At 36.7% G+C, this 21,501-nt stretch overlaps 3 protein-coding genes across 4 annotated transcripts; 1 reads left to right on the top strand and 2 right to left on the bottom strand.

The window, feature by feature from the left end:
• Positions 1 to 620: 620 nt before the first annotated feature.
• Positions 621 to 14,466, top strand: LOC110786898 (E3 ubiquitin-protein ligase JMJ24). Its single transcript, XM_021991479.2, has 15 exons — positions 621 to 896; positions 2,052 to 2,665; positions 3,425 to 3,567; positions 3,654 to 3,753; positions 3,839 to 3,971; positions 4,071 to 4,125; positions 4,645 to 5,335; positions 5,969 to 6,298; positions 7,577 to 7,969; positions 8,041 to 8,113; positions 9,580 to 9,665; positions 10,382 to 10,501; positions 10,630 to 10,700; positions 10,903 to 11,024; positions 13,606 to 14,466. Exons 2-14 carry the CDS (start codon positions 2,129 to 2,131, stop codon positions 11,000 to 11,002), a joined length of 2,832 nt encoding a protein of 943 aa, XP_021847171.1. The 5' UTR covers positions 621 to 896; positions 2,052 to 2,128; the 3' UTR covers positions 11,003 to 11,024; positions 13,606 to 14,466.
• Positions 11,049 to 13,919, bottom strand: LOC110786899 (psbP domain-containing protein 7, chloroplastic). The gene is made up of 3 exons (XM_021991481.2): positions 13,580 to 13,919; positions 13,243 to 13,459; positions 11,049 to 12,624 (listed from the first exon to the last, which is right to left on the bottom strand). Exons 1-3 carry the CDS (start codon positions 13,917 to 13,919, stop codon positions 12,312 to 12,314), a joined length of 870 nt encoding a protein of 289 aa, XP_021847173.1. The 3' UTR covers positions 11,049 to 12,311.
• A 379-nt stretch (positions 14,467 to 14,845) lies between the features above and the next one.
• On the bottom strand, positions 14,846 to 19,718 carry LOC110786897 (uncharacterized). Of its 2 annotated transcripts, XM_021991478.2 has the most exons (8): positions 19,445 to 19,718; positions 19,076 to 19,222; positions 18,053 to 18,158; positions 16,689 to 16,756; positions 15,960 to 16,073; positions 15,688 to 15,853; positions 15,444 to 15,590; positions 14,846 to 15,346 (listed from the first exon to the last, which is right to left on the bottom strand). In XM_021991478.2, the coding sequence occupies exons 3-8, from the start codon at positions 18,140 to 18,142 to the stop codon at positions 15,320 to 15,322; spliced, it is 612 nt and encodes a 203-aa protein (XP_021847170.2). In that variant the 5' UTR covers positions 18,143 to 18,158; positions 19,076 to 19,222; positions 19,445 to 19,718; the 3' UTR covers positions 14,846 to 15,319. The 2 variants fall into 2 exon arrangements, with proteins under 2 accessions (XP_021847170.2, XP_021847169.2); XM_021991477.2 differs by lacking the exon at positions 19,076 to 19,222 and having other exon boundaries at positions 19,445 to 19,716.
• Between the last annotated feature and the right edge of the window lie 1,783 nt (positions 19,719 to 21,501).

Raw genomic sequence — 21,501 nt, 5'->3', positions numbered from 1 at the left:
TTTTTTGTTTATTTTTTATTTTTTATTATGTATTATGTATTATGTATTATTTCTTATTTGTATTTTTTATTTTTATTTATTTTGTATTATTTATTATTTATTATGTACTTATTATGAATTACGGTGTATTTATTATTTATTACTTATTATTATTTATTTATTATTTTATTATTCATTCAGTCCAGTTTAGTTTATTCCAGTTCAATTCAGCAAAATAGTATAGTAATAATAATAGAAATAACAGTAATAATAATAAATAAAGATGAACATTACAATATAATAATAGTAATTTTTGACATTATAATAATAAATAAAATAATAAAACAAGATTACTAAAGACGAATATGAATACATCGCCGTTCTTTTGACCTGAACTGAATGGAAATGAATGGATCTAAGTAAAATGAACTGAATGAAACTGAAATTAAGTCCAAAAGTACATGGTCTTACACTCTTACCCGAAATTGACCAGTAATAGAACGGATCCTATTCATACCCAACCCGAAAGCTCCCTGACATGAATTCGAGTATTTGACCCAACTTATAGACCGGACCCGTTCCTGCCCAAACGGCCCGTTTGCCCGTGTATGTTCTGTCAACTGTTGACTTTCATAGTTTCATGAGCTTTCTCTCCCAGAGTCCCAGATAGCCAGACTCCCCTTCTTCTGTGTAAAGCTCCAACCTTTGTACTTCCGCTTAAACCTTTATCCACTGTGAAAACGCTCAATTTCCCGTCGCTTATATTCCTGGACTCTTCTGATCAAACCCTAATTTGACGATTCCAGAAACAAAATAATCATTCCAATTATTCACGCCTCCAGTGAAATTGCACATTATCATCAATCTACTTCCGAAGCTGTTCAACCCTAATAATTTGATGCGGTTATATGAGGAGGGTAAGTATTTCGTGTTTTTCGCAATTAATTTTGTTGTGCGTTTGAAATTTACAATTCTAAGCTAGCTAACTTCAATTCCGTTATCTATGTCTGCCCCCTTTTGTTGTGTTTTCTTATAATTTGCCCTATAATTAGTTTGAATGCCGACGATAAGTAAAATCAATAAATTCAACCCCTACACTTGATCATATAGTCGCATCTCCTTCCTCTTCTTCCTGCAACCAGTTTCCTCCAACAAAAGCAGTATCTTGTAGTTGTATCACCATTTTAACCACCTCTACCCGCGTTGCCTCATCCAACCACCTCTCCTTCTCTGCTGTTGCTATTTTTGGTAATATCTATTTTGTATCTATTTTGGTAATTTCTGATATGTTAAATTCATTATGTTTGGTTTCTTTGTTTAGCTTTGTGTTGGTGTTGTTTCATAATTCTACTTGAAATTCGTATTATCCCTTTTGATATGATTCTCATAAGAGTTGATTCTCATAAAAGTTGGGATTTTCCTGATATTTAAATTGTTAAATATATCCTGTTGGGTTTGTTTTGGTGCTGTTTTATGTCTAATTAGTCTATACCCACTTCATAATTCTACTTGAAATTTGTGTAATCCTTTTTTATGTGATTCTCGTAGACGGCCAGACGGGGCTGGTGAAAGTTGAGATTTTTCTGACACCGTTCATCTCTCCCTGGCCCATGGCAGGCACCCCTCCTGCTCTGGCTCAAGAATGGGCCTGTGTTGTTGCAAACTAGTCTTATATGCACGCAATGCGTGCAAATATAAGAAACAGATTTGTGTTATTAAATTTAAACTTGAAATAACATGTAAACTTGAATATAAGTTAGATAGAGCCGAATTCATATAAACAGATTGATAAATGGTAAGATTTTATTGAAGAAGCTAGATTGATTAAATGCCTCTTTCACTCTTTCGGCTTTTCCTATTGGGTAGGTTGTCATTATATTCTCTATTTCATAAGTGTGGAGGGTATTTTAGTAATCCAAGGGGGACACCAAAAGTGGATTTACTAAAATAACCGCACCTCTTCACTTATATAATAGAGATTAGTAAAAGAATTTTTGTTCATGGATAGTAATTACCTCTTAAGGATATTTGAGATGGAATATGTCGTTTACAAATATGTTGTATGCTTGCAGACTGCTCTTTGGTGTGGTTGTAATTGATGTTGTAAGTTAACAAGTTGTTAGAAGATTTATATATTAAGTGAGTTAGAATGGATGTTCTACGTACTCCCATCGGTAATGGAGATGATAATGCGGGTATTCCAGATGATTTGCGTTGTAAGAGGTCGGATGGTAAACAGTGGAGATGTACAGCCTTGTCTATGCCGGATAAAACTGTGTGTGAGAAGCACTACATTCAGGCGAAGAAGAGGGCAGCGAACTCTGCATTACGAGCCAGTTTGAAGAAAGCAAAGAGGAACTCTGTGGGTGGTAGTCCGGTTTATTTGGAGAGTAAGAGTGATGACAAGGATATGCCTTTTACGGATGTAGAAGCTCAGGACTTTCCTGTTTCAGGTTCGGCAACAAAGCCTATGGACCGTGTGGGAAAGAATCCAGTTCTCTGTTCTCCTGGATCTTCACCTTTGAAAAGTTCATCTATGCTGAATCCGTTGAACGCAGAGGATGATATGCAGACAGACTTGGATCTTTTTGATGAAAATCGAAGGTCTTACAGGGCATCACCTCCTAACGCTTTAGAATCCTCAAGGAACATGTCACAGAAGAGCACTGATATGGTTACCGACGAGGTAGGAAACAGTTTATTTACATCCACTTTTCTTTTTTCTATTTGTGCGTGTTTCTGTTAGCTGTCAACTGATTGTGTTACCAGCTTACCACTTCTTGAAAAGTAGTTAAGACAATGGTATGAAATGCAGAATGTCATTTTATTTTTTGAAAGATACTAGAAATTCGTGTAGAGAAAAAGACACAATCCCAGATTTATGTTAACATGCACAATTTAGTAATTCTTCGTGTCTATTTTTTCTCTGAAGTTGACTCCATATCCACTATCTTTGTTCCATTTACTTATGTTAACTTAATCCTGGGGTGGAGCAATTAATAGGTAGCATTTAAGGAATTATTTAGAGTCCTAGGTTCTAATGATATCTTACACTGTTAACTACTCTGTATCAGCCAACTGTAGATGGGTTTCCCTCCTCATATCCTACTCTATATGGCTTAGGTATAATAACCAGTAGTAAAATTTTGACTTGAGCTCCACCGACTCCTCCACCCTTGCTTTTAGAGATAGCTAGGGATCTATATCTTGAAGACTTGTACACCTTATCCATAAGTTACTTTTAAGCTGCTGTTAATGCGATGTGTATTTTCACTCAACGATTTCAGTTTAAACAAGCAATCATTTTTTTAGCCCAGAGAAACCTATAAATGACACCTTCCCATATCTGATAAAAATTGGCAAATCTCCTTAATGCACTTGATCTTCCAGGACATTCATGCATTGCTTTTTCTTTGGCAGTAATAAGTTCCATGTTTCTTTCTAGGCTCATTCTGATGCTAGCACAGATTCTTCAGATGACACTGGTGGAGTTACTTGCCATCAGTGCAGAAAGAATAACAAAGGCTCAGTTATTTGGTGTCTTAAATGTGATAGAAGAGGGTATTGTGAAAGCTGCATTAGTACATGGTGAGATCTATGTTTATACTTTCTTAAATGTTTCTAGTACTTGGTGGTGCTGGTGCTTGACTACTGACCACCACACTCGTGTCAAGGTATACAAACATTTCTTTAGAAGAGATCCGAAGAGTTTGCCCTGCATGTCGCGGCACGTGTAGTTGTAAGGTGTGCTCCAGGGTGGATAATTTGATAAAGGTAAATGTTTTTCCTGTTGGCTCCAGTTGTCATAGCAGTTTTCGTTTATTTACTTGCTAAGACTACCATTTCTTTCTTGTTGCAGGCAAAATTAAGGGAGATACCTGCGCTGGACAAGTTGAGATACCTTTATTGCTTGCTGTCTTCAGTGCTTCCTGTGGTGAAGCAGATCCACCAGCAACAGTGTGCTGAAGTGGAGTTAGAGAAGAAGCTCTATGGTAATAGCTTGATGTTTCACATTTATTTGTCATATTTTTTGTGCATTGTCATTGCTTATTTTGTATGCTGTGTATACTTATTATGTATGCATTCTTCAGGAGTTGGCGTAGATCTTGAGAGGACGAAATTAAATGCAGACGAGCAGATGTGCTGGTACAGGGTTTAATATGTGAAAATTGATGATTTAACAACTTATCCTTCAGTCATTATCTTATACTTCTTATTTGTTATCCACCTTTTTTGAAACATATTGTGAAGAAATATTTTTTTACTCCCTCCGTCCCGGAATACTTGACCTGTTTTCCTTATCGGGCCGTCCCTTAATACTTGATCTGTTTCTAAAAATGGAAATATTCTAACAATATTATATTATTTCTCACTCCACCCCTATTAACCCACCTACCCCCTACTCCATACAAAAAATAATTAAAAATTCAACCCCTACTCTCCCCCAACCCCCACCCCTTCACACATTTCCCACTAACTACATTAAAATAATACCCCACTATCAACTACTACAGTAATACCTATTAAATTAAATAAGTCAATTCAAGTCCCTTAAACTCTGTGCCGGTCAAACCGGGTCGAGTATTCCGGGACGGAGGGAGTATTAATTATGTTATGCCTTATTGAAAATGGTACACATGGTTGACTGAAAATGTTCTCTGCCAGTGACTGCTGCAGAGTTCCAATTGTTGACTATCACCGGCACTGCTCAGTTTGTTCATATGATCTTTGCCTCAGTTGCTGCCAAGATCTTCGCAGTGCAACTCTGGCTGAAGGAAAACATGATGTGGTGGATAATCATAGCTCTGAGAATAATCAGTTTGGAGATATTCTGAAAGAGCAACAAGCTTCACCAAACCATAGGCTTTTGATAAGTGTGCAGGTTCCTGGTTGGAGGACAAGCAGAGATGGCAGTGTACCTTGCCCTCCGAGGGAACATGGTGGCTGTGGTTGCTCTTCTCTAACTCTTCGACGAATTTTCAAGATGAACTGGGTTGCTAAACTGGTAAAAAATCTAGAGGAAATGGTTAGTGGTTGCAAGGTTAAAGACATTAGTAAATTTTCAGACTCCAGATCACTTAACTCTAGGTTCCGTGAATGTGCATCACGTAAGGACAGTGATGACAATTTCTTGTATTGTCCATCCGCTCAAGACATTAAACACGATGGGGTTGTTAACTTCAGAAAACATTTGGCGAAGGGTGAACCTGTCCTTGTTAAACAGGTCTGTGATGGTTCATCAAACACAAGTTGGGACCCTATGGTTATATGGAAGGAAATATGTGAATCTACCGAAGAGAGGATGAACGATGCTGGTAAAATGGTGAAGGCTGTTGATTGTCTAGATTGGTCTGAGGTATGATTTTCAAAATTTTAACTGGTATTTATAAAAATATTTTGTGAGCCATTTAACCAATATCTTCATTTGCGTACTTTACTTACTGGTTTTTGCCGAATGCATTGCAACTTTTATTAGCATGATAATCAAATTTAAAGTTAAGTCTGAGTTGGCAAGTTGCAGCATACAATGAATGGTTGTGTTAATACTGTTGATGGTAGCTCTTACCAGAAATAAATACAAAAATATATTGTGGCTAGTGCCATTTTGTGATATGAAGCGGAAATTTTGAAGTGGTAACTGATTGAATATGCAAACTTGCAGTTTACAAATATGAAGTGTAGGGGCATGGATCAGGTTTGCATGTGCAAATCTGGTGTGTGAGAATTCCAGTTCTTAGTGTAAGAAAGGGTTTTTTGTTTTGTTCTGTTTACTTTCCCATTGTGCTGCACTATGCTTGGGGTTGTCTACTTGGCCACTTCTATTCTTATCCTCTGAGGCCTTTTTGGTTCTTTTTAAGCTGATCTACAACATGATTGGTGCTTTACTTTTCTGTCGTACTTAGTTGGAGTGTTCCTTACCCTCTTTGCTATTTATTGTTTCACCAGTTTTTTTTTTTTTTTGGTAATAACTTATCTCACTTGATGATAGGTTGATATAGAACTTGGGAAATTCATGAAAGGATACTCAGAAGGGTGCCTCCGTGAAACTGGTTGTCCGCAAATGTTGAAGTTGAAGGACTGGCCATCACCAAGTGCATCTGAAGAGTTCTTTTTGTATCAAAGGCCTGAGTTTATTAGTAAATTGCCATTTCTTGAATTTATTCATTCAAAGTGGGGGCTTTTGAATGTTGCGGCGAAAATGCCACATTATTCCCTGCAAAATGATGTTGGGCCTAAGATATTCATCTCATATGGACTTTCTGAAGGTTTAAGTAGAGGTGACTCAGTGACCAATCTGCATTTGAACATGCGTGATATGGTAAGTCTTTCTTAATCTGGTTTCTCCTTTTGTTCTCTGAGTTTGAGAATGAGGAGGTAATGGTGTGTGATTTGTATAGATCAAAAACTGTAGAAATGAACCTAGATATACTGGGGTTTCTATGTTTCTCTGTTGATCTACTTTATGATAATTGAACTCCTAGAAACTAAATATACCATAATTTTGAGTACAAATTGTATATACTTTCTAATTTTATCTTTAATATCAAGTTAGACACAAATATTTTCTAGCAGGGAATGAATTCAGATATATGGATCTGTATCATGGTCATGAATCACGATGCGCATGTATGATCAGATAGAAATAATCATCATGTCATAAAGTTCAACTGCAGATATTTTTTCTTCCCAATGTCTACTTTGGGACAAGTTTATATCACGCCTTGTAGACAATGGACTGCGCCTAAGCCGTCATAGCTAAATAATTTAGAGTTGGTCACAACAAGCCTGTTTAGTTTGGGAAAGTGACGACAGGAATGAATTTTCTTAGTTTTCATCAATTTGATCTTCTTGAAAAATTGAAAATTAGCGACAATATAGATGGGCGTGTAAGGCTGTAATTACATAAATATTATTTTAAAAATTTGAATTGAACCAGAATTGTATTGCCTTTCTTAAAACCGGTTATGCCTTATTATCTGGTGTTAGCGGCACTTAGGAAAGGAGGGAAGGGGGCTGTTTTAGGTTTGCTTAACAGAAAGTGAGAGGGCTCTTTTCATGTTGTAGCACTTTATTTGCTGTGGAAATATTGGGAAAGCATCTTAACAAATAAAAGTTTCAGCGCGTTTGGTTGACTTTTGAAGTTCCACCCCCGCTACCCACATCTCGTTATTATGTTATTCTTTTACTATGTGAAAAGATTATCACCTAAAGCAGGACTCTTGAGCTTTAAAACTAATTGTTGTTCTAAGAAGTCTTATGTAGAAAAAAGAATTCTTAAATCCATGATTACCATCTAGCAGGCAAGTGTGCTTTGTTGGAAAGAAAAAGAAGGCACAATTTTTTTGGGATGTAGTTTACCATTATTTGAGTACTATGGCATTGTAAAGCTCGTAAATGAATTCTATTCGATGGCTCAATTATTTTACAAGCTGATGTAAATCATTAATGAGTAAAGATCTTTTGAAGTTCAAGAATATTCTTGAAAATTGGCATTCTTTAATAGGTTTTGTCCTTCCTTCTCACTCTCCTTCAACCTTGTGCGTTTGAGGTGTTTCTCAATTTTGTTAGTGGATATGTTTTTTGAATTTTCTTGCAGGTATACCTCTTGGTGCATTCTTGTGAAATGAAGGTTAAAGGCTGGCAGCAAGCAAACAGTGACAAGGTACAGAAAGCTAACAGGGAAATTCAGGTGGAAGATTTTTCAGGATATCCATGCAGGGACTTGAATGAAGAAGTTCCGATTGAGTTTCCTGTTGGCGGAGATGATAGAAGAGATGTTAATAGGGGTAAACTAGACATAAATCTGGATCAACAAATAGAGGATGTTGAATGCCAGTCAATTGACCTTGAACGCGAGCACGTGGAAAGAGGGATGATTTCCTGCGACACACATCCAGGGGCTGTTTGGGATGTCTTTCGACGGGAGGATATTCCGAAGTTAACTGAATATCTTAGAGCCTATTGGGAGGAATTTGGGAAGTCTAGTATGGTAAGCTATAATCTTTTGAGAAAACACTCGCTATAAATACTTGTTTCTGATCCTAATTTCTGGAATTTCAGGTTACTAGCCCTCTCTATAGTGAAGCAGTGTATCTGAATGATCAACATAAACGAAAACTGAATGAGGAATTTGGTAAGGCTGCTTTTTCATCAAGGAATCCTGTAACTGTAGGTCTTTGTTTCTGAATTTTTTGTTTGTCTATAATTTAAATATTCTAACTCTGTTCCACAAACTTCTAATTTCCCTTGGGAACATATTTTAAAGGGAGAATTGGTGGTGGGGCTTTCTTGAGTATAAGTGAATAAAAAATTAGTTAGTAGGTGTTGTTTATTGTATTTCTATTGAAGATTTGAAGTGAAAGAAAAAGGGACCAAAGTCAATTGAGGGAGACAGGGAGTAGAGAGAAGAAGAATAAAAGGGAAAAGGAAGGAAAACATTAATAGATTACGTGGACCCAATCCAAAGGAGAAATGGGAAGTTTTGTGGGACACGCGTTTAGTGAAATGGGAAGTTTTTTTCTGGGACGGTGGGAGTAAATGGGAACAACCGTCAACGACATTGTATCTTCAATGTTACCCAACCAATAGGTTATCGTTTGTCCCATTATGGTACTTCACACCCTATGTTTTGGCACTTTGTGAACTATGCACAAGAGTGCATAGTGCTTACTTCCACCATTTGCAATGTTTTGGCTTTCTCTAACCACTTCGGTAGTTAAGATTCATGCTTTTGAGATGTGCTTAGGCCTGAAAACAACATTTATTCAGGAAAATATCTGCTCATATTGCAATCACTAATCAGGGATTGTTATTTGTTAGTGTACAATTTTGATCTAGACGGCTCAGGAGGTTTAGGCTGTAAATGATAGAAATTTTCGTCATCTGGTGTGCAGCTTAGGTTATTTATGGGATCATGTTGTTCTTCTAGCTTCTTTCTGGGATCATGTCTATGAGGTTTCCCCTAGCTTGGCTGTTTTTGATGTGCACGTGATTAGAGCTCCTTTTTTCTGCTTGATTTTGGCAGACTTGTGGTCTCCATTTTTGTGTCTCCTTGTTTTCTCCGTTATCTGTTTTTTCAAACTAAAACTATGTAAACTTTTCAATTTTATTAGATTGTTAGTTATATTGAACTGTTAGGATTCCAACTTCGAATTAATAATCTAATGAACATATATATATTCCTAATCTGATGCACGTGTATCATTTATGGCTGTTTGAATTGAGATACTTTAATCAATATCACATTCGTTCAACAGTCTCCTTCTTGCTGCGAACCTGAGACCCAGGAAAGACATTCCTTATATACTTGGTTTTCTCTCTGGTTCCTAGTCTTATATTTCATCTGTTGTTTCCGTCCTTATCTCAAATTTTGCTGTTTCTAATATTGTCTAAATGTTAAGAGAAAATCATTACTTAAGTGCCTGGTGATTATGGTTTACTACTCCTATGATTATACAGTATTCTCAAGTCATTATACAGCTCTTGTACTGGAACATAGCTTTGTGATATTAGATTTCTTTATATTTTTGGTATGCTAGTTATGATTATAAGTTTATAACAGAAAATATGGTTTAATAGCATCTTTTTTTTCTTTTTTAGGGGTTGAACCATGGTCATTTGAACAGTACTTAGGCCAAGCGGTGTTTGTCCCAGCTGGATGTCCTTTCCAAGTAAGGAATCTTCAGGTGAGTTCATTTGAGTACTTTGGCACTAATAAGAGGTGCTGTGGCCTGTGGTCATGCTAATTTCTAACTTTATTTTCTTTCTTGCTGTTTATTTTTGGACCTGTTATGTTTCTAGTTGCTATCTTTATCATGCTGGTATTTGCACCATTGTTTATGCTTGATGTTTATATCCTAGACCTGTCTTGAGCCAATGTTATTAATATGATATCTTTGTCATTGGTGATGTCTTTTCAATTGAATAGGTTGCTTGTGCTTACAAGAGGATGTATTCTAACTAGTATGCATTTTCAAATGAAGCCTGTAGCTGCTTATATGATGTGACATGCTTTTCTTTGGAAAATAACCAGAGTTGTCAAGAGTTGTTATTTGGGCAGTGCAATAAAGTATATTTTAAAACTAAATCTCATTTGGTGCATATCATATTGCCTTGTCCTTGAAAACTCAAATCATCAGTTTGAGATGCAAGTTCATGTATTAAGTAATAAGCTGATAATATATATGAAGTAGCAAATTAGCAAGTCATTTTATTCAGCAGATGTATATATGAGTTCAATTCTTGAACCTTCTTTTTCCTTCGTCTTATATTTTTTTTAATTCTGGATTTAGTGAAGTTGATTCCTTCAACGTGAATTTGTTTTTAAATAAGTTGCAAGATGTTTCTGAGCTGGTTTATTGACATGCGAGATGATTGCTGTGTTCATTTGGTGATTTTGCAGTCTACTGTTCAGTTGGGTCTTGATTTCTTGTCTCCTGAAAGCTTAGAGCAGGCAACGAAACTGGCTGAAGAGATACGTTGTCTTCCAAATGATCATGCTACAAAGCTTCAAATGGTAGAGGTAAGTGAAAAGAAACCATTTCTGCAGTTTTCTTGATATAGTTGCAAAATAATTTTGCTGGAATGTAATTAGCAAGTGAGCCACTTTAAGTCAGCAGGTTTCTCATTTGCATCTTCTTGTGCTCTCAGGTTGGAAAGATATCGCTGTATGCAGCTAGTTCTGCAATTAAAGAGGTGCAGAAATTGGTTCTTGATCAAAAGTAAGCGGGAATTTTGAATCTTAATATTTTGTACTCAAACTTTTGAATCTAGAAGAAAGTGGTATCTGCTGCTGGCTATTTTTTGTGTTTTCTTGTGGATCTTCTATTTGTTACTCTGAATATTCCAGCGTTATTTAATTGTCTGTATTTAACTTCTGCCTGTGTATAACTTGACAATTAATGGTTTATCATTTTGCTGCAGGCTCGGTGCAGAGCTTGTGTTTGAGGATCGTAATCTAACTGCAATGGTTTCAGAAAATCTGGAGAGAATGACGAAACAAACACAAGTTGTGTGCGCATGAATCAATGTATTTGCACGTGTTGGTAATTTGTGCTTCTTTCTGATTGTTTTTTTTACTATTTATTCTAATTTTTATTTTTATCTTTTTATGGATCTGTATGAACTAGCGGTCCCTTTTGTAAGCCTCGAGTGGGGAAGAGAAGCAAAGTGTATATACATAGAAATTTGATATTATAGTCCCTGCATGATACAGAGGGTTTATACTGATGTATACCCTGTCACAAAAAGAAATTGGCTATATCAATTACTCCCTGCCTTCAGTAAAAAAAATTGACCACTTTTCCCCTCACAATATAGGTACAAGTAGTGAAGCATACAGTGATTCAATAAAATGGAGTACTTTCTTTGGATTTACTCGGAAATAAATCCTGCAATAACATATCTATATTGTAAATTATCGTAATTTTCAAACGAATTACAGATGGTTGGAATTAAAAAAAACAAATAGTAAAATATCAGTTGGTTCAACTTCTTGTGGTTTTTCTTCTCTTACAATGAGATGTCTTATTCACAATGTTACATTATGCCAAATAAAGATAGAAAAATGATACCTCATTATTAAGTATACTTATAAATACGCCAGGCATATACCCACGGAAAAACCTAATAACCCCCAAGATATTCCAGATTCGGTTTGACCTCTTTTTATGTTACCTTCATTCTTTCTACTGCAGTCAAGCAATACCATGTAGCCTAGCTTTTCTCCTGTTCGAATAATGATGAGGCAAACTAAACCCTTATTTTTTTCCTCATTCTGTCTTCTGATCCTAGTCATCTGTATGTGACTGAGTAGCATTGAGTACCATGGTTTCTTACTGACTGATAACTTTGGCATGACAAATATCAAACCACTTTATGCCTTTTTATCTGTAAATAAATTTGAAAGGAAATTTTTCCCTCAAAAAAAGAAAAGAAAAAGGAAATTCAAACTAGCTTCCATTATTCTTCTCTTAATTATGTCTACTACGAGAGAAGGATGGCACTTTGGCACAACTTATCAGGATACATATCCGAATTCCTCCTGGTTATTTCAAAAGCTTCATTGTAGAGTGATTTGAACTTGTGTTTGTTAGGCTCTATAGCGACCTATTTTGTTGTGAATTGGGATACGATATAAACTCCTGAGTAAAGTCTAGCCAAATGATTCTGAAGTCTGTACACTCTGTCTTTCAAACACTCTGTAGTAATCTTCTTTCTCTGCCTGAGGATGTAGTGGTGTAGGCGTGTAGCCTAAATAGTTGGTCAATCCATGTTAATTTGATCTTGATCCTTTGTTCTTTATTTTACACACACATGCTTCCATGCATATGTTATGAAGTCAGAACAAAAGAGGCAGCAATTTTGTAGAAGTCTTCTTTCACTTTTTGCCATGCTGATTCTGGAGCTTGTGCATTCAGTGTGTATAGCCTTCCATTTTGAGCACAACATACAGTCACATTATGGCGCTGAAATGAGGGGCTTTCAACCCTAAATTCCAGCTCATAATAATTAATATTTTTCAGCAAATCCCCTCTTAAGTTTGATCTCAGCAACATAGCCTTCACATCTGGGCGGCGAGTGGGAGCTGTTATAGTTCTGATAACAGCTTCTCCTACCTCTTTTGGTCCTCCAAATGCTTCAATCCTGTGAAAAAAATATTACAGAAACCAACAAAGCTTGCTTAAAATTTTATATTCATACATTTTATTTGCTCATGGGAAGCTTTCAATTTTGAATGTTTGATTAGATATTTGAATATCATAGCCAATAATGATATTGTCTGAAGCTCTAAATAGTGGAAATAGCAATATCGATGATAAATAATAACCTTGGTAGGATTAGAAATAGTGGAAATAGCAATATCGACGATAAAAAAGAGAGGAAACAATAACTTCTGTATTCAAGTTGGTTTTAGAAGGTTATATTGTCAGTTTGCGTACTGTACTAATTGTATGCTTAGACTTACAGAAGTGTTAAGACTCAGGTATGTTTTTCCTAGGTTTTCTGCTATATTTGAAGGATCATACTCCTGTCCGACATAGGTATGAGTTACTGAATGGTAGGTGAAGGATCAACAGAACGTAGTTGTTGATGATGCCGTAGGATATATTTTATTCACATGCATGCAGGTCTAAGAATGTGCTGAGGATATATTTTGTTTTAGTAATGTGTTTTCCTTATCTGTCGTACTTAGCCACTCAAGTATAATGAATTCAGGGGGTTGATAATTGAGACTAATAGTGGTGATTCAAACTTGATTACCTGAATTCTGGTGAGACTGATGAAGCAATCACACTGATGTTAAGCTCACCAGTTGAGCCAGGAGGACCAAAAGCTATGACTGGTTCATTCACATTCCTTTTGCGACGCTTACCAGAATCGAGTGGAAGGGGATCCAGCGATCTCTCTTGCTCTGCTCGTTCTGCTGCTCGATAAAGTAATGTTTGGTCGGCGACCCATGTAGCTGGATATATGAACTCTGTTTTTGTTCAGAAAAACATGCTACATTCAGATAGTGATTGATTGCTTTTCAGATTCATTTTTTAATAATGTTTGAGATGCAATTTAAGTTGTATGTATAAGATATGAAGTTGCTAACCAAATCCTTCGTTTGGTTGAATGCAGCGACTATAACCTCGAATTGGATAAAGCACATCTAGCTTGAGATTTCGCCCAGTATCTGGTGAAAGTCCAAGGAGGAAGCTTGTAATACCAACAAAATTAGCACCAACAGCTACTAAAGAAGCAGACCCAATGCCTAACAAAAGCCTTCGTTGGAACGTTGATGCGAGTGGTGCATATTGCTCAGCAGGTGATCTTCCATATTGGTTGCCACTCCCTTTCCCGTCACCAGGTGATTGTGTAAGATATATTCGGCCAAGGTTGGATGATGATGATGATGATGATGTAAGATAGTGGTACGAGTGCTGCAATGTCATTCTTCTTTATTGTGTATAATATCTCTATCACAACGCCGTTGTGTCTTTCACGTGCGTGCTCTACGAGTTCTGGTGAGAGTAAAACCACACGGATCGCAGAAATGGTTGATATGTATGTCTTCTCGAGTATGGAGAAAATTCACGTATGTAAGTGTACAAAATGGATATTACTAGCTCTTGCCTTGTATGAGATAATGTTATCCATTTCAGCGCCTCATTTTCAGTGGCTCTCATTCATTCTGGTTAAAGGTGGTTGTGCGTTGGGTAGGGCTTCTAGTCAAGCCCAAGGGTCGTGGGCCTGAACGTTACCCACGCCAAGCCCAATCTGCATCGGGATTTGCTGGGCTGGGCCAAAAAATTCAAAATAGTATGCTTTGTCGTGCCCGGCTTTCATGCCTAAGCCTAGTTTTGGTAAATTTAGTTGTGATTTTTCCGTGGCGAGCATCTTTAATTGTAGTTGTGTACGGAGTATTGTATTGTATCATTGTATAAATTGAATATTCTGATGTTTTCAGAATTCAGTAATTCACCATTTCCTTTTCTGCAAGTTGGGCATTGCCAATTGATACGACGTAAATGACTAAATTTAAAGAAGTATATACATATATAAAGTTCTATCTGTGAGATGTTGAAAGACCTTTGTCAAATTTAATAATAACAGATTAAACACTTGGATTTTTAATGTTTTCTTACCCTGATTTTAGTTGATTCAGAAATGTTGGTTAGGTTAACGGTAGAGACATAGGATAAAATGAACATGATTACAAACTAGAAACGAGTAATCTGTTTGTTCCTGCAGGTTAACTGTAGAGAAGGGGTAAAGAAATCATTGTTGCAGATACTTTTGATTCTATGTACATTTTGGGATTCTGACTACTTGTAAGAATGTTATCAGTGTATTATAACGATCATTCCGATCTCAGACATTGATCAAAATTTCTTCATAGAAACTTGAAAAAGGTGCACCCCTACATTTGCATCAAGCTACCAAGTCCACACTACTACAGTCTACAGCCATGGCTAAAAAGAATGTTGCAACTTCAAAATAACTTTGAGATGTCATGCAAACCTTAGTCCCTTGGCTACAACATTACAAATCTACAGCTCCTCGATGATGAACGCAGAAAGCATTCTTCAAATTAACATCCTCGGCTATATTATTACCAGACATTAAACAATAAATCAATACAATTTCTGTAAGACAAGTTTAACTAATACTTCGTATTTTTTATTTAAGAGGGAGAGACTAGTTACAGTAGATGAATACAGCAGAATATATCTGAGTTTACAGAACCACAGATGCTCTGGCAGCTTTGCTAGCACTTCTGCCCTAATATGCATTCAACGCAATCAAATCTGAATGCTTCAAACATGAAATATGATGAGATTACACAGTTGCATCAGCCTAGGAGTTCTTCCATCATTCCCTGTTAAATAAACAAGGTTTAAGTCACAAGTAATTCCTCAAATACAAATCGACTGAAACCAGCAAAAGCAAAAAAGGTTGTCTTGCTATCAATCTACCTGAAACATGTAATGCTCAGCATCACTTCGTTTAAGGAAGTGGATTGAGTGCCGTGCAAGGTTGGTATCTCGGTCTCCCATTGCTGTCACCCCAATATCATCAAGGACCCTTACTTTAATGTAGGGATCTTTTGGTGGCACCATATCCTGCCACAGATATCAACATTTTAATGTAGGGACCCATGGGAAGGAATGTTCAGAATCAGCACCCCGGGCAGGAAAAGGAGAGTAGAATAACACATACCACGGTCAAATCAAGGCCATCCATCCCCCTCATATACGATTGTAAAGCGGAAGAGTGGCTCTTAAAGTAACGCTTTTCTGGATCACTTAGCTTGTTCTCAATTTCTTCAGGGAGCACCCGCCCAACTTTCCAGCTTAAGTTTTGTATAACTTCAGATCGTTTATGCCTGCATTGTTAAGAAACTTATAGTTGATAGGTGAACCAAACCATAAACAAATTATTGGCAGGATAGCCAAACGTCATGTGAGAAAGGATTGTAAGCTTATACTTACACATATGCCATTAGGCAGCGCTTGTTGCGTAATAGGGAAAGATGATGGATAAGCATTCCAAAGTGGTCAGCGTTTCTAGCTGACTGGACATCTAATCCTTCTTCCTGCATTTTCCTGCCAAGGCATCAGGTTAATTAGGGTATAAAGTTCATAAGGAACTACGCAACTAACTAAGAAACTTAAGTTTTCATTTTGGCTACAGAAGTTAAAAGGAAAAATATTATAACTCCTTGCAAAAAAATATTTGTTTGCTTCAAAATCTGTGACACAGTCGCAATTTCAAGATAGTCAAGTAGTCAACTACGTGGTGATGGAGGATATTTATGCATTACGATTGTAATAAATGAGTCGGTAGTAATAATGATAGAATATCCAAACGTAATATCCTCCTGTTGAGTAGATTACTAGAGGGGGGGGGGATAAAAGGAAGATGATTGAGGAAGCAACTGGTGATCACCGTAGTTAGCAAATACTTCGTATAAGCTGAAATATGGTACTTGTCAGTCAGTTGAATGGGTATTGAGAAGTTAGGAAAGGACAAGAGAGCCTTGAGATTTTTCTCAAAGTCTAGTAAAAAGGATATAGTTTCTGAAGATGTTCAGTTGTGAAGAAAGGCTTATCCAAGTGCCAAGGAGAAAGGATAAACACGGCAAGAAAGGAAAAACATATAGAACTAATAAGGAAAAAGAGAAAAAAAACTGATGACAAAATTGGCAGCGAGAAGCTTACCTAGTAAGTTCGTAAAATTGACTGTAGTGCACAGTACATTCTTTAATAACTTGATTAAATAAATCATCCTGGTTGACCAAAAAAAAAAGTTAATGGAAAACAGAGCAATTTACCAACTTAAAATTCCAATGGGAGAAGCTAAAATGAGAGGACAACAATACAGATAGCAATAGAGGCAAGGATATAATCTAATACTTCGTGTCCAGCAAAAGCAAAGACATAAGATCATAGATTACAAACAAAGCACACACAAGTTGTCTCATCAGTAAAAACGGACAAAACATAGCTTGTATTCAGAAGAATGCAAACAGACAAGTCAATGCAACAAAGAGACACTTAGATAATGTTCAAGCTGTGGGATTTGAGGATGCCCATGCATCATCATTCGACGCAAGTGCTTGTCCCTCCCTCATCTTTGGAAAAATTATTCTTATGGTTTATAAACAGGATAGACCCCAGGAAACTACTATGAGCATTTGAAGATATAAGAAAATATGTAAAATAGACTACACGGAGAAATTGAGTGCAAATAAACTACAGAAATAGTCATGAACCTCCCTTGCAACATGCAAGCAGTAAGTCTTCTATAGTTGCTCTATATTATAAATAATACGTTCACAGATAATTATAACACTAATTAGTCAACCCAAGCTTGCAGTTTAATTACATTACATGGGAATGCTCTAAATTAAATCCTCTTCGACAATGCTCAAACCTACATACGATACTACCACATACTTTATCAAGAAACCAAAACAATTTTCATTTGATATCAAAGTTTATAAAGATGAAGATTTGATTTCATGTATAATCTTTACATAAATTCTCAATACAATACTCTTCACGTGTAATTGTACAGGGAAATTCTTCAGACACATAAGAGAGGTCCAATTAGTAGACATGTAAGATCATACAGATTAACAGATTACCAGTTTTGGGAGCCAGCATTTTGTTACAAAGTTAGACTTACGCTATCTGGAAAGCCCTAATAAAACAAATCAATTGTGCCAATACCCACAGACAACTCGTTCTAAGAAGTTCACTACCAATTCATAAATCAACATCGTAACAACTATAAAAATAAAAATGCTCCCTCCATTTCATACTAAACTTTTCCCCTTCTAATATTAAGTGTCCCAAAACAATCTTTCGATTTCATTCTAAAGTTGAAGTCACACTATGACACTACCTTTCTTCTCCTTCATTTCTACACAATTTTCATAATAATTTTCCTCTCCATCTTCAAATTTTTGATTCAAAATTAAAAAAATATTCTTAATCTCCTTGCCAGCTTACAAATGGGAAGTTTAATATGAGAGTAATGAGACGAAGGGCTGCAAACAAGTATAAAGGCGGAAGCTCACATTGAATCGAGTAAGTTGCCCGGGTTCGGCACAGGCAAGCTCTTTCACAAGCTGACAAGCCCTCCTACCATAAATCTCGGTGCCCTCCATTTGAACTTATCTGAAACTGAGACACGCAATAGCTTTGTTAATACCTTAGTTTACAGTATTCCAAAATATGAAAAGGTAAAAGTGCATTAATTAAGGAGTCAAAGGTTTTGCTTCCTTAACGTAAATTGTCCAAGATGAGGTTGCTTTTGCCATCGAATTATGTTTCTTTGATTAGATGGATGAGTAATCAATTCATCAAAGAATTAATGCTTGGATTGCTAAATTCTCATAATTTGGAAGCTCGATAGCATGCATAGTACTAATGAAGAACAGGTCCGTCCCTGGCAGGAGTGGCGCACACCCTGGGCCCAGGGAGGAGAAGGACATTTTCATAGTTTAGCGTCATAATATAAAAGGGTTATAAACAAAATCTTGAGAAACTAAGCTGAATGGTTGAAGTGGATCAACAGTATTGACTATTGAGGCCTTGTTAATCATCAAACTTCTTAGAACTAACATAATACACAAATAATACACAATCTTTTCACAAACAAAACCACCAGCACCTACATTTCCGTAATTCAAATAGAAAGAATTTCCAAATTCTTATTCAATCATACACATAAATTATACTTTTATATAAAAAATTAATCCAATCAAATAAACTTTATCATGCCTTTAAACTATTGCTCTTTTCTTCTGTGCTCCCTCCTTAAATCAACCAAATAGACCCCCAAAACATAGTATTAAGTTAAAGTCAAATTGAAAAAAAGGATAATATGATTTTCAACTACAATTATGAAGTGGTACATTAATGCATTTAACAGCAACATTACATTATTAAAAATGTCATATCAGGCAACAGAATGTACTTAAACACTTCCTGGATCTATTTAAATACAATTACAATCAAGAGAAATTTCAAAAAAGAATCGATGTCAATAAATAGAAAAGTAAATAAGTACTCCGTAGATGAGAAGAAAGAAGCTATACATTGTCTTCAATGCCGAGAATAGCAGCGGCAGAGAAGTAAATGTGGTTGGAAAAGATGGCGCCTACTAGAGGCGGTGATACAACTAGAACGCGGTGGTTTTGTTGGAGGAGGAAGAAGATGAAGAGATAATGCGACTTGGCGTTTGACTACAGATAAAATTAATTTGAAATTAAGCTCAAAAAAAACCAATTAAATCCATAATTAGTTCATCAACCTATTCATTCAGCTAATTCACCTAAACCCTAATTCCAAAACAAGTTCAAAATTCGAACCCATGAAGAAATGACAAATGAAAAAGCTAAAAATCTCAATTAACATGGAAAAAATAACAGAACAAAGTTGAAATTACAGAAATGAGATTTCTTCACCTTTTTCTTCAATTAGTCCATCACCGCCGCCGCAACTTTGTCGAAGATGTAATTCTTCGTATGAATATCTTTTCCTCAAGTTGCCGCTGGTTTGTTGGAAAAGAGGGGTTAGGGTTTGGGGGGGAGGAGAAGTGGGCGGTGTATATATGAAATCCACCGTCGACGGCGTTTGGAGGAGAGGGAAAGGAGGCGGGATAAGAGGTTGTAGGCGAAAGTGAGAGTGGAAGTTGGAGAGAGAAAATGCGTGTATGTGGCATTGTGTTATTTTGAGATTGGAGAGGGGAAAAAGCGCGCCCTTTTTTCGGTTTGCAAATATCTGAATTTAGGTTTACTTAAAAAAAGTGTATCGCTATTCGACGCCCGCCCACGCTAAAATCGCCCTACTATTTATAGTGAAAGTACAGAACTACCCTTATATTTTTTTACCCCTCCCTTTCATTTTTTTAACCCTTCTCACATCACCTTTCCCTCACCTCTCTCTCATTCCCCCCTCCCCACCAATCTGGCTGCCGGAAAATCGCCGGAAAAATGAAATTCCGGCGAGAATTTTTTTTACCCCTTTTATAATTCGCCGGAAAACTGATATTCATACCTGTTTCTTCATAATTCGCCGGAAAACTGAAATTCTGGAAAACGTTAGTATCTTCATAATTCGTGTGAGAGTTGCGGCGGTGTTTATAGTCGAGGAAGTTGTCCCGGAAAATCGCTCCCGGAAAGCTCGTAAGCTTCAATGGAGGAGGTAAAAATGGTGTTTTTATTTATTTATTTATTTTACTCATTTCTGGCGCACAAGATTTGCACCGTTCACATGTACCTGGCGCACGGAATTTGCGCCAGTTCCAAATTGCGCCAGTTCCATGGACCTGGCGCAAATATGCAAATTTCGTGCGTCGGGTAAGGATCGGAGATGGGGCGGCGGAGATGGGGCGGCGTTGAGGGCGGCGGAGATGTTTATTGCCAGCAGGAGGAAGGGAGGGAGAGAGCAGAGAAGGAGAAGGCTCATGAAGGAGGGGGGGTGAATTTGAATTTAAAGGGTAGAATCGTACTTTAACGTAATAAATTAGGGCGTTATTAACGGAACAGGGCGTCGAATGAAAATCCCCTAAAAAAATCCTTACCTTTCTTCCTTTATACGAAGTACGAAGGACAAGTAGTTACTGTCTAATAAAAATATTTCATTTTAACTAGCGATTAAGCGGTGAATATAAAATAGTCTGCACTCTTGAACACGATCGAACATGGTAATATTTGAGTCGGCTCGACTCGACTCGATTCGTTTGCACTCCTAACTTTGGGCTGTGAGCTCTTGTTCAATAAAGCTTCGGGTTGGGAAATTTTAGACCCTTCTTCTTATCGGGATAGGAAATTTGGATATCTAGCTCCGATTAAATTGAATATTTGAAAATTTTAGATCAATAAATCAGATCCAACAAATTCTGATATCATTTGAAATGTCTGAATGTAGGAAATTATCAGATTCTCAATTTACCGGACCGGATAATCGTTTTTTCCAGAGATTTTAAAATCTTAAAAAGAAATTTTGTTTGGGTTTACAAAATACCCATTTTATCGGATCGAATTAGCCTGATTACCAATCATATTGATGGGTTCTTATTTTTTGCCCACCCATGCAGCCTACCTAGTATAAGATGAGTGATTTTTTTTTGTGTAACCATCCGGTTCATTCGTAAGGCTAATCCGGATTTGGGATGAGTTCTGGATGGATAGGTTTCAGGCCCCACCGAATTGTTGTGGCGGGGGATCGAATACAGGGTCCTACCTACCAAATTCAGCAACCAATCACCACCGAACCACCAAACAATTGGTTAAGATGAGTAATTAAGATAACTTATTGTATTTTATGTGTTGTTCGTTCTATCAACTTATTTTGATTGTAACCATTGAAGAAAAAGCGCCCTAGTGAGTTCGATTTAATGGGAAAGAGTGCAAGTCACTGAGTCAGTAATGGGATTTACAACTACCAGTTGTTAAATACTTAAATATATATCCAATCTACGAGCATAGTAGAATAAGTAAAATACGGAGTAATATAGAAA

The sequence above is a fragment of the Spinacia oleracea genome, chromosome 4, assembly GCF_020520425.1.
Source record: "Spinacia oleracea cultivar Varoflay chromosome 4, BTI_SOV_V1, whole genome shotgun sequence".
NCBI lineage: Eukaryota > Viridiplantae > Streptophyta > Magnoliopsida > Caryophyllales > Amaranthaceae > Spinacia > Spinacia oleracea.
This window is presented reverse-complemented; position numbering and strand designations above follow the sequence as displayed.